The 10245-nt window shown below is 48.9% G+C and overlaps 1 protein-coding gene across 1 annotated transcript; it reads left to right on the top strand.

The window, feature by feature from the left end:
- Positions 1–5337: 5337 nt before the first annotated feature.
- On the top strand, positions 5338–9954 carry LOC126509394 (von Ebner gland protein 1-like). The gene is made up of 7 exons (XM_050155277.1): positions 5338–5465; positions 5917–6053; positions 7160–7230; positions 8142–8252; positions 8803–8904; positions 9091–9117; positions 9798–9954. The coding sequence occupies exons 1-6, from the start codon at positions 5379–5381 to the stop codon at positions 9114–9116; spliced, it is 534 nt and encodes a 177-aa protein (XP_050011234.1). The 5' UTR covers positions 5338–5378; the 3' UTR covers position 9117; positions 9798–9954.
- The last annotated feature ends 291 nt before the right edge of the window (positions 9955–10245 follow it).

The raw sequence follows: 10245 nt of genomic DNA, 5'->3' as shown, positions 1-10245 counted from the left end.
TGTACGGTGCTTCCCGTGAGCACCAGTCTCAGATCTACAGCATTCCGGCTTCAGCTGGCTTGGCCCTTCCACAGGGAAGTGAGTCTCCATTACACAGTTATCTGCATCTGTGGAGAGCCAGCCTCATGGCCGTGCCTGGCTGGCTTCAGATGGCTTGGCTCCTCTATGAGGAAGTGGGTATCAGACAATTGTTCCATTTTCTGCATCACTGGAGAGCCAACTTCATATCTGTGTCATGCTGGCTTTGAATGACTTTACTATCCTGAGAGGAACTGAAGCTTGGGAGCCGACTCTGAGCCTTCAATACTGGCTTGGCCTACAGGGTACCAAAAACACCCAAGAAGTCTACAAGTTTGGACAACAAGCACAACTTTTCTGTGAGCCTTGGGAAGCCAGAACTTTCTATCCTTGTTCTTAGAGTTCGGCAGATACTTGAGGGGGGATCTTCTGTGTCCTCATCCATAGGGGCGGCAGATAGTTCCACACAGTGACTTAGTGCTGGGAAAGCCGTTTCTGAAGATATTCTCACAACCCATCAGGTAGGCCCAGAGTGATTGCGAATCCTGTCGGCGATTGGATTAGATGGAGAAGGGCCTAGGACATTAGCAAAATATGACTCTGGACGTGCCTTTAAGGGAATCCAAAGAGGATTAGCTAAAGTGAGGAGAGCAGCATGAGAGAAAGTGATCTCATCCCTCAGCCGCGGACCCTGGAGGGCAGGGGAGATAATGGGTTCTCAAAAAGGAGAAGCCAAGAGTGAAGCCCTCGGTGTGTTTCCTTCACAGTGCAACTAGGATGGTTTGCCAGGACAAATTGAAATCTCTGAACCAAGGAGCCAGATGGACCCTAACTTCCTTTAGGTTGTGTAGACCAGGGGCTGGGGGGATGGCTCAACATGTGAACAGGTGAAGGTCTCTGCCACCAACGCTGATAAACTGAGTCAGGCCACTGGGGCTTATGTGGTGTCAGGACTGATTTCCTCCAAGCTGTGATCTGACTTCCAAAAGCACTCCATGGTGTGAATGTGTCCACACGTGTTCATACATATACTAAATAATGTGATAAAAAATTGAAAAATGATCTTTTATTTAGTATGTATATAGTATTCTACCTGCATGTGTTTCTGCAGGCCAGAAGAGGACACCAGATCTCACTACAGATGGCTGTGAGTCACCATGTGGTTGCTGGGAATAGAACTCAGGACCTCTGGAAGAGCAGGCAGTGTTCTTGTTCTTAAACTCTGGACCATCTCTCCAGACCCCTAAGATATTTTTTTAAAAAAAATGATATCAGAGGGGCTGGAGAGATGGCTCAGCGGTTAAGCCTGCTCTTCCAAAGGTCCTGTGTTCAATTCCCAGCAACCACATGGTGGCTCACAACCATTTGTAGTGAGATCTGGTGCCCTCTTCTGGCCTTCAGGCATACATGCAGAAAGAATATTGTATACATAATAAATAAATAAATAAATAAATAAATAAATAAATAAATAAATAAAGTTTAAAAAATGATATTGGAGAAGTGGGCTTGTTGCCATGGCTACCTGACAATGTGGTTCAGGAGCCTTTGTAACTGGTTTGTGGGAGATATCTGACAAATTTGGAGACGATGGCTAGAGAAGCCCTAGAATTCTGTAGAAAAGATGTAATGACTGTTCTTGTGAGAATGTGAGACCAACAGTAAAGACGGCACTCATGTGGTATTGACGAAAATGACATCGTTATTGGGACCTGGGCTTGAGGAAGTGTGTGCCACACTGTGGGAGAGAACTTGTTTGCTCATGTCCCAGGTCTTTGGGAAAGGCTGAAGTAACTGTGACACACTAAATAATCTAGTCGAGGAAATTTCAAGGCAGCCCAGAATTGAGACTACAGTAGGGTTATTGTTGGTCGGGTTCTCTGAGAGAGTCAAGAACAAAATGCAGAGTAGAAAGACTTGGGGAAACTTTTGCATTTTCATCATAGAAGCTCATGGAACGCTGCAACTAAGAAAGTCACTGTTTCTGAAAAAATCACAGCCATTGAAAAGACATCAAATAGTTTTAATTGAGACAATGAAAACCATACCTTGGTGAACTGGTGAGGCCCCACTTACTGCAGACTCATGAGCACAAAAGAGTAAATTCATTTGAAAGAATTTCCTTCACGTGGATAGATCTGACTCAGACGTCGTTTTCCCCAGATTCATTTCCCTCAGTAACCAGGTACTCAGAGGCTGCTACTACCAAGGCGGCCCATCTGCTGCCCTTTTGGCAGGACCAGTAACTGTGTTTGCAGTGAGGCTTTTGCAGGCATGCACAATCCACGTTTACCTAGAAGTGGAGGCTTGCATCCAGGTTTCAAAGAAAGTCCTGGAGGCTAGGCAATGAACAGCAGACTCCGGATTCCTGCAAGCAGCTCCCAAGAGAGTAACTATGAGGACGACGTATTGCTTACCTTGGGAATTTATAGATGTAGGGAATGAAAATTCTCCATTGATAAGAGCTTCAGACAGCAAACAAAGCCAGCCCCAGAGAGGTATCCCCAAGCCAGGGTGTACCTACCAGCATCTTAGGGGTTGGTTTTCCCAGGATTGTCTGAGCTGTGATGACCACACTTTGTGACTCAAGAGCAGGACATAGACGATAGGACTTAATGATTTCCCATCTGGGTTTCAGTCTTGATTTGATCCCATGCTTTCTTCTTATGAGTCCTTGGGAATGGGGATGTCTCCTCTGTCCTATTTTATCTTGGCAGTAGGACATTTTCTGTTTTTCTTTTATAGGGACATAGAGCTAAGGGATTACCTTGAATCTCACAGGGAATTTTGCACTGCAGACTTTGAAGTCTGATCCAACAGTTACAACTTGGAAGACTCTTGATGCATTATGTATTATCTTTGGGATTTAGGGGTTTGAATATGAAGTATCTCCCATAGGCTCATGTGGTATACTCTTGGTCGTTAGCTGTTGATATTATTTGAGAAGGTTCTGGAAGTCTTAGGAGATAGGACCTAGTTAAATGAAGTAGGTTACTAAAAGGTGTCTTTGAGGAATTTATCTGGTTTCTCTTCAGTTTCTCTGCTTCTTGTTTTCAGGAGATGGAAAGCCTCTTCTACCACAAGTTCCCAGCCTAAACACACAGGTTCAAGAGACCGCAGAGTGAACCCTCAGAAACCAGGAGATAAAATAATTTCTCAACAGTCTGGTTTCATTTCTATTGCAGTGATAAAGTACCCTGATAAAAGTCAACTTAAGGCAGGAAAGTTTCGTTGTAGATAATGTGGAAAGACAAAAAGAGAAGAAAAACCCCAGAGTTAAGAGATTTATCCGACTTACAGTTATGGGCCAAAGTCCACGACTGAGGGAAAGCTAAGGCGGCCCAGGCACATCACATCCACAGTCAAGAACAAAAAGAAATAAATGTACCCATGCTGCAAGCTTGCTTAGCACGCAGCTAAATTTCTTTACTAATACACTTCAGGGCCCAAACAAAGGTGCTGTGTTGGTGGAGTCTGCACGTTTGTGTCCTGGCCACTCAGACCCAAATAATCACTCAGATACTATATTAATTACAATACTGCTTGGCCTATTTGTTTATGAATATTTTGTAGATAACTCTTACATCTTGAGTTAACCCATTTCAATCATCTGAGCAAGCCACTAGGTAGTGGCCTACCGGTAAAATTCCCAGAAGGTCTGTCTCCTTCTGCACAGCTAGATGGCATCTCACTGACTCCACCTTCTTTCTCCCAGCATTCAGTTTACACCCCCCACCCCCACTGCCTAGCTCCGTTCTGCCCTATCACAGGGCAAAGCAGCTTCTTTATTCATTAATGAAAGCAACACATAGACAGAAGGGAATCCCACATCAGTGCTGCCCACAGTGGGCTGTCAATAACAATAAAGACAATCACAAGACAAGGCTACAGGTTAACCTGATCTAGATAATTCCCAAAATGAGACTCTCTTTCCGGGTGAATCTAAGTCATAACAAGTTGACATTTATTGCTAGCCAGTAAGCGAACTGGAGGTTGCTTTTGTCCAGTATTTTGTTTAGGAGAGGGTCATATTGCCTGCCCACTTTTCCCTCCTCTGTCACCTTGCAGTCCTCATTCCACTGGAGTCTGAGAGCCTCGGCCTTCAATGCCAGTGCTCTGCTCAGCCGTGATGCTCTTGAATATTAAAGTACAGAAGTGGAAACATTTGAAAAGAAAAACCAAACAAATGGTAACGATGACAGCCCCTCCTAAGAGGAGATTTAATCAGAATTCCTGACCCAAGGCTGAGAATAAGAGCTTTGGAAGTGAAATAGAGATGTCTTACCTCACCCAAAAGGCAACAGAGAGTGAACATGCTACAACACGGTTGCCCAGACAATGAAAGACCCGGAGGGTGCTGGAGACAAGGAGAGTAAGTTATAAACAGTGGCATATTGAAGCCATAGGAAGGGTTTCTAGGCTCCTTAATGTATCAAGGACTCCTCTCATACTCCTTAGGAAAAAGACCCCTGGCATCTGCTAGCTTCAGGGACAGAAGTCCATGTGCCTTCGGCCTTTACCAGACTGTGAGTCTCTCTGAGTTTATACGTAGCACATGCATGCAGGTAATTGAAGCCTGAAGAAAGCTCATATCCCCTGCAACTGGAGCTGCAAGTAGTTGTGAGCCACCCTATGGGTGCTAGGAACTCAACCCAAGTCCTCAACAAGAGCAGAAAGGACTCTTAATAGTAGAACCACCAGCTCCAGTGTGTGATTCTGTCCCATGGATGTGTACATATGGCCTCCTTCCTTTCTTTCTATGTCCGAGCCACCATTGTTCTGCATATGGGCAGGGATAGTGCATACCTTGCTGAGGAGGGAACACATCTTTAGGCACACATCTTGAGAATCACACAGTAGGCTCCCTCTTCCCTCTTTTTCCAAGATGAATCTAAGGTGCAGTGTCCTGCCCTGGGATTCAGGAAGGTTCCTGAGAATGGAGCTCAGGACAGTCTGGCTGCGGTGACCTCCTGTGTCAATGAGCGTGTCAGCCAGCTGGATGACCACACTGTGTGCAGGAGGGGTGCGCTCCCGCCCTTCTCACCCTCAGGGGCTCCTGACATGGGAAGCTGCATCTCTAACTCAGACTCACTTTCTTGACAGGGCAAACCTACAAGTAGCCCTGTCCCATCATCCTCTGGGTATTGAGTGTTATCTAAAAACTTCCGATAATGATGACATTTATCTGCTCCACTGAAGAGCTGGCCATGGTGAATGTCCAGGAAGGGACTTGTCAGTCATCCTTGCCAACTTCCTGGGGACCCTGGGCTGAGCAGTATAAAGGGCAGCTGAGTGGAGCCCCAGCACAGCCTCCTCAGCCAGCCCAGTGACTTGTGGGGAACCTGTGAGCACAGACTCTGGAGATGAAGACCCTGATACTGTGCCTTGGCCTCGGCCTTGTTGCTGCCCTGCAGGCCCAGGCCTTCCCGGCCACAGAAGAGAATCAAGATGTGAGGCTGAGCAGGGCAGAGGCTTTGAGAAGGGTTATGGGAGACGGGGTGGGGGGAGCTGATGCTGTTGGTTGGAGGGACCATTCCTGCTTCATCTAAAGAGACATCATTTCAGAGCCAGGCTTGAACCCATACTTGAGGGAATGGCAGACACAGCACAAGGAATCTGGTCAGATGGTTCTGGGTGCAGAGGGCTGGAGGAGGTCAGAGTCCAGGGTCTATCTCTCCTCACTGTTCTCTGGGAGTGCAGGGGTCTGTGATAGTGTCACACCTGCAAGGGTTGGTGACGACACTGCTGTGGCCCTGGTTGAACTAGCTTATTTTTTGATGGGCTGATGGAAGTAGAAACGCTTCACATGTCCAGAACATGGAGGCAAGCTAGAGACAGGGGCTAAGGACTAGAGGCAGTCCTGGGGTCTCCCTGAGTCCTGATGGGCGGGTCCTTCTCCAGCTGTCAGGAACGTGGTATATGAAAGCTACAGCATCTGACAAGGAGATTCCTGGCGTGGAGTTAAGGTCTATGTCTGTGACTCCTATGACCATCACCACCCTGGAAGGGGGCAACCTGCAAGTCAACTTCACTGTCCTGTGAGTGTGTGCCAACTGAGTTGGTAGCATTCTTCTTGGCCTTTGCAACATAGGAGATCTGGGGGCTGAGTGGGGTGCACAGGGTGAGCTGGGAGCCTCGACCCAACAGTACCACTGAGGGTGTCTCACTTTAGAGATGACCATGGGACAGTAAGGGCTGCAGAGAAAATATCTCAGATGGAAGTGGCACCCACTTTCTATTCTATGGGACATCCTTTGTCAGCGACCCAGGTCCTTGACGAAGGGTTTCACTGTCATATCCATTGTAAACATTCAGGCTGGGTCTGTTTTCTCTCTAGCGTAATTCTGCCTGTAAGGGAGGCAGGGGCCAGGATTTCACAACACTTGAGAGGTATACGGCACCCCAGGGAGAAAGTTTATCAGGTTCTGTAGAGACACTGAAATCCCAGTCTATTCCCACTGGTGAGACCTTTGGGACCAGTCACTGGTGTGACCTGTCATGTGTGTGACCTCTTCTCTTTGAAGACTCTTACCTGTGCTGTCTCACACCTTTGTGACTTCCCATCCCTGTGGCCCCTACCTTCTTGTCTGATCTCATATTTGGGTTTTTGTCGCTTTAGTAGCTCCTGAAGAAGACAGTGTCTGAGCTATCTTTACAAGGTCTGGCATTTGGGCAGCCCCTGCCCTGTCAGTTACCCTGGAGTGAGCCCTTTGTTCTTTTCCCCCAATCCCGCTCTCTGAGTAGTTTCCTCAATGGCCAGGTGACAGGAATTGTAGGGCTCGTCCATAAGTATCTTCAGAGACAGAGGGTGAGCCCCAGGAGTCACACAGCATTCAGGTGAGGAAGGGAGGATTTGTTTCAGACGATGTCTACCAACCAAGTAGCTCAGGTTCTCCGAGGGAGTGAGCAAGAGGCTGTCGGGGTGCAGCCAGCAGGTGACATGACACAAAACTGAGTCATTGTGGGAGTCAGGGGGCTTGAGCACGTGACTCAGGAGGCCTACTGGTAATGTACTTGGGACCCAGTGAAGCCTGCACTTCCTTGGTCACCTCGGGACCAGGCACCTGTAGACAATATTGTGGGTGCTGCCAGGAGGGGAGTTGTGTGGCTGGGCAGTGTGTCTCACAGATTTTTTGTGTTCCAGGATTGAAGGACAATGCCACGAGATGAACACTGTCCTAGAGAAGACATCTTTGCCTATAAAATACACAGCCTGTGAGTCCCTGGGCCTGTGAGGGCTGTACCCAACTTCCTTGACACACATGAGACCAGTGCGGCCATCTCACAGTGACCCATGGCCTGAGGATTTTTGCTTCTTCTAACCCTGTTAATTCCCATGATGGCTCCCATGAGACAGTTTTCCTGATGGGAAGGGAACAGCCGACACCAAACACTACATCGGATGTGGTAGATGGGTCTCTAGATGAGAATCGGCTGTTGTCTTAGTTAGTGTACGGTTGCAGGAACGCAACCCTGTGTTATAAAACAAGCTGAGGAAAGGGCTTATTTTGTCTACACTTCCACATCAGTGCTCACCTTCAAAGGACGTCCGGACAGGAACTCAAACAAGGCAGGGTATAGGAGTTGATGCAGAGGCCATGGAGGCTTGCTCCTTACTTCCTTGCTCCTCCTGGTTTGCTCAGCTTGCTTTCTTATGGAGGTGGCCCCATTTGGCCTAGGCCCTCCCTGTCAATCACTAAGAAAATTCCCTACAAGCTAACCTACATCCTGATCTTATGGAAGCATTTTCCCAACTGGGCTCTCCTCGTGTCTGATAACACTGGCTTGTGTCAACTTGACATAAAACTAGTCAACAGAACAGCCCAGTGTTGTCCCATTTGTAGGCTATGGGGAGCTCCTGGAGGGAGTCAGGAGAGGGATGTATCTGGTTCCAGAGGCAGACCCTCCTGTATGACACACAGGTTGGGGACATGCCCATCCCATGTATATGGCTCCCATGGAAATAGAGGTTCCTTCTAACTGAGGCTCTGGGATGGTGGAGAAGCTGGGGCAGTAAGAACTGAGCAATTGGGAGGAAGTCAGGTTGGGAGGTGCCAGGACACCCTTAGATCTTTGTTGATGGGGCAGGGTGTTTATTCAGGATCCGTGTGACTCTACCTCCACAGATGGGGGTACTCAGGAGCTCTTCATCATACGATCTGTTGTGGACGACCACTACATCTTCTTCTGGAAAAACAACATACACGGGGAACAATTCCGAATTGTAAAACTCGTGGGTGAGTCCCATTATTGTGAAATGGGCCAACGGTTCACAGGGTGAAAGGGGCCTCACCACTGTTGGGGTTCCAGCTGGAATAAGGATGGGTACAGAACAGGATCCATCATATAAAGACCAGCCCCAATCACAGCCTGTACTAGTATCCTTCATGCCTGGGAAAGGGCCCCAGAGCCTCCTGAGCCCTCCCTGTGCCTGGGCACTGCCCACATAGAGCAGAGAGGCAGCACAGAGCCCTCAGTCAAGGGTGACATATTCCTCCAGAGTGAGGTTGGTCACAGTGTCCCCAACTGCTCTGAGAGAAACTAGGTGAGCTGAAGACACAGTGCCCGAGTCCTCGAGGTCAGATGGAGGGATGGCCATGGTGTTCTGGTTCTCCTTCCCCACCTGGGCTCTCCTCTCTCACCCAGGCCCTGGTTCATATCCCCACCTGGGTGCGCCGTGCCTCCCACTTCACCCTAAGTTGCTTGGTTCCCTGGGCTGGGAGGGAAGCTCTATCAGCTCCCCCAGCTCTGTCCTTGACACCATGTCTCTCCTGACCTCTCCTATAGGCAGAGACCCTAACTTCCACCAGGAGGCACTGGAAGATTTTCAGAATGCTGTGAAGGCTGGAGGCCTCAACACAGAGAGCATCCTCATCCCCAGACAGAGTGGTAGGAAGCAAGCTGCCATGTTCTCCCACCTTACACAAAGGAGGCAGCCAGTCCCTCAGGACAACAGGCTGCCTCTCTCTCAGCTTTGTCCTTTGGGGATGGGATACATGCTGGCTGATGGAGGGCCTTGGTTTTCTGCCTAAATTCCCTGGACCTTCTTAATCATGTTCTTTCTTTCTTGGACAGAAACCTGCCCTCAAGGAAGCGATTAGGGTAAGTGGTCATTTTTGTGGGACACTTGAGGAAATCATGGTCCTGGGGTCATTGGGGCTTCTGGAGACCCTGTGTTCTAACCTTTGCCTACCTGTGTGGACAGGTACAGCCTGTTCTACTGGAACACACTCTACCCATGGGTATTTTGCTTCAGGGATGTTGTTTCCTGGACATCAGGAATCTCCCTCACTGATACCCTGCAGTTGGTTTGCAACTGGAGAGAATGCCTCTCTGCATGCATCCCCTGCAGTTCTGTGCAGAAGGGTAATCCCTCCCTTGCAGCTCCTTTCCCCTCAGTTACCATGTTGACTCTATTCACAGCATGGATTGCTTTTAGGATATGGCAGCCATGCCTAGGGTCTAGCAGCCTTCTTTGGTTTCTCTTAGCTGTGTGATGTTTGGGAGATGCTGTTCAGAGATCTGCCCATGGTGATCTGCGCATGTGTGGCAGAGCCTGAGTCCAACAGTATCCTTGTCATCCCTTCGCCCTGCTCTTGCCCTGAAATCATCTGTCCCCTTTTCACACATGAGCATGGAGAACTGTGGGGATGGGGTTTGCAGAGGGGAGGAGGGAAATGACCTATGCCCTATTTGGGTCTGGTGAGTGGAGACCCCAGCATCCCAACATTTTCCCCCTGCACAAATCATTTTGTCACCACTGATTCTCCTCTTTTCCACAGCAAGGGATGCCGGGGTCCAGGCTGCCTCAGAGCAATGCTGCACCCAGTCCTCCTGAGCGCAAGACACAGAAGTGCTCCCTCCCTCTCCATTCTGGCTTCACCCACCCCTTCCCTCTGTCTCCCACTCCCCTGCTTCTCATTAAAGAACTTCATCATCTGCCTGGTGTCTCTGTGTGTCTGTGGGTGGTGAGGGGTCTCGGCAGGATGCTCTCACAGCCCAGAGACTTGGCTGTTATTTTGGAGGAGGAGGAGCAGGAGGAGTGGTAAAGTGACTAGGACGGACCTGTGCTCCCAGCTTCCTCTTGGTTCTCATGGTGTTTTTTCTGGGCAAAGGCCACAATGGCTTGCGTGCAGGGCTGCAAAGCTGTTGTACCCCAGGTGCCTCTCATAAGTTGTGCTTGTGTCCTCTCAAAGCCAGCTGGTGTGTGATGGGATGCGTGTGAGGATG

The sequence above is a fragment of the Alexandromys fortis genome, unplaced genomic scaffold, assembly GCF_014885135.2.
Source record: "Alexandromys fortis isolate MF-2015 unplaced genomic scaffold, M_Fortis_MF-2015_v1.1 scaffold_72, whole genome shotgun sequence".
NCBI classification, from domain to species: domain Eukaryota; kingdom Metazoa; phylum Chordata; class Mammalia; order Rodentia; family Cricetidae; genus Alexandromys; species Alexandromys fortis.
The sequence above is the reverse complement of the archived record's forward strand: the minus strand, read 5'-3'. Positions and strand labels throughout refer to the sequence as shown.

Bases quoted from the DNA above. Each gene is read 5' to 3' on its own strand.
- LOC126509394 (XM_050155277.1), top strand. From the start codon at position 5,379: ATGAAGACCCTGATACTGTGCCTTGGCCTCGGCCTTGTTGCTGCCCTG. The intron at 6,054-7,159 runs GTGAGTGTGTGC...TTTGTGTTCCAG, and splicing joins CAAGTCAACTTCACTGTCCT to GATTGAAGGACAATGCCACG. The intron at 8,905-9,090 runs GTAGGAAGCAAG...TTTCTTGGACAG, and splicing joins CCTCATCCCCAGACAGAGTG to AAACCTGCCCTCAAGGAAGC.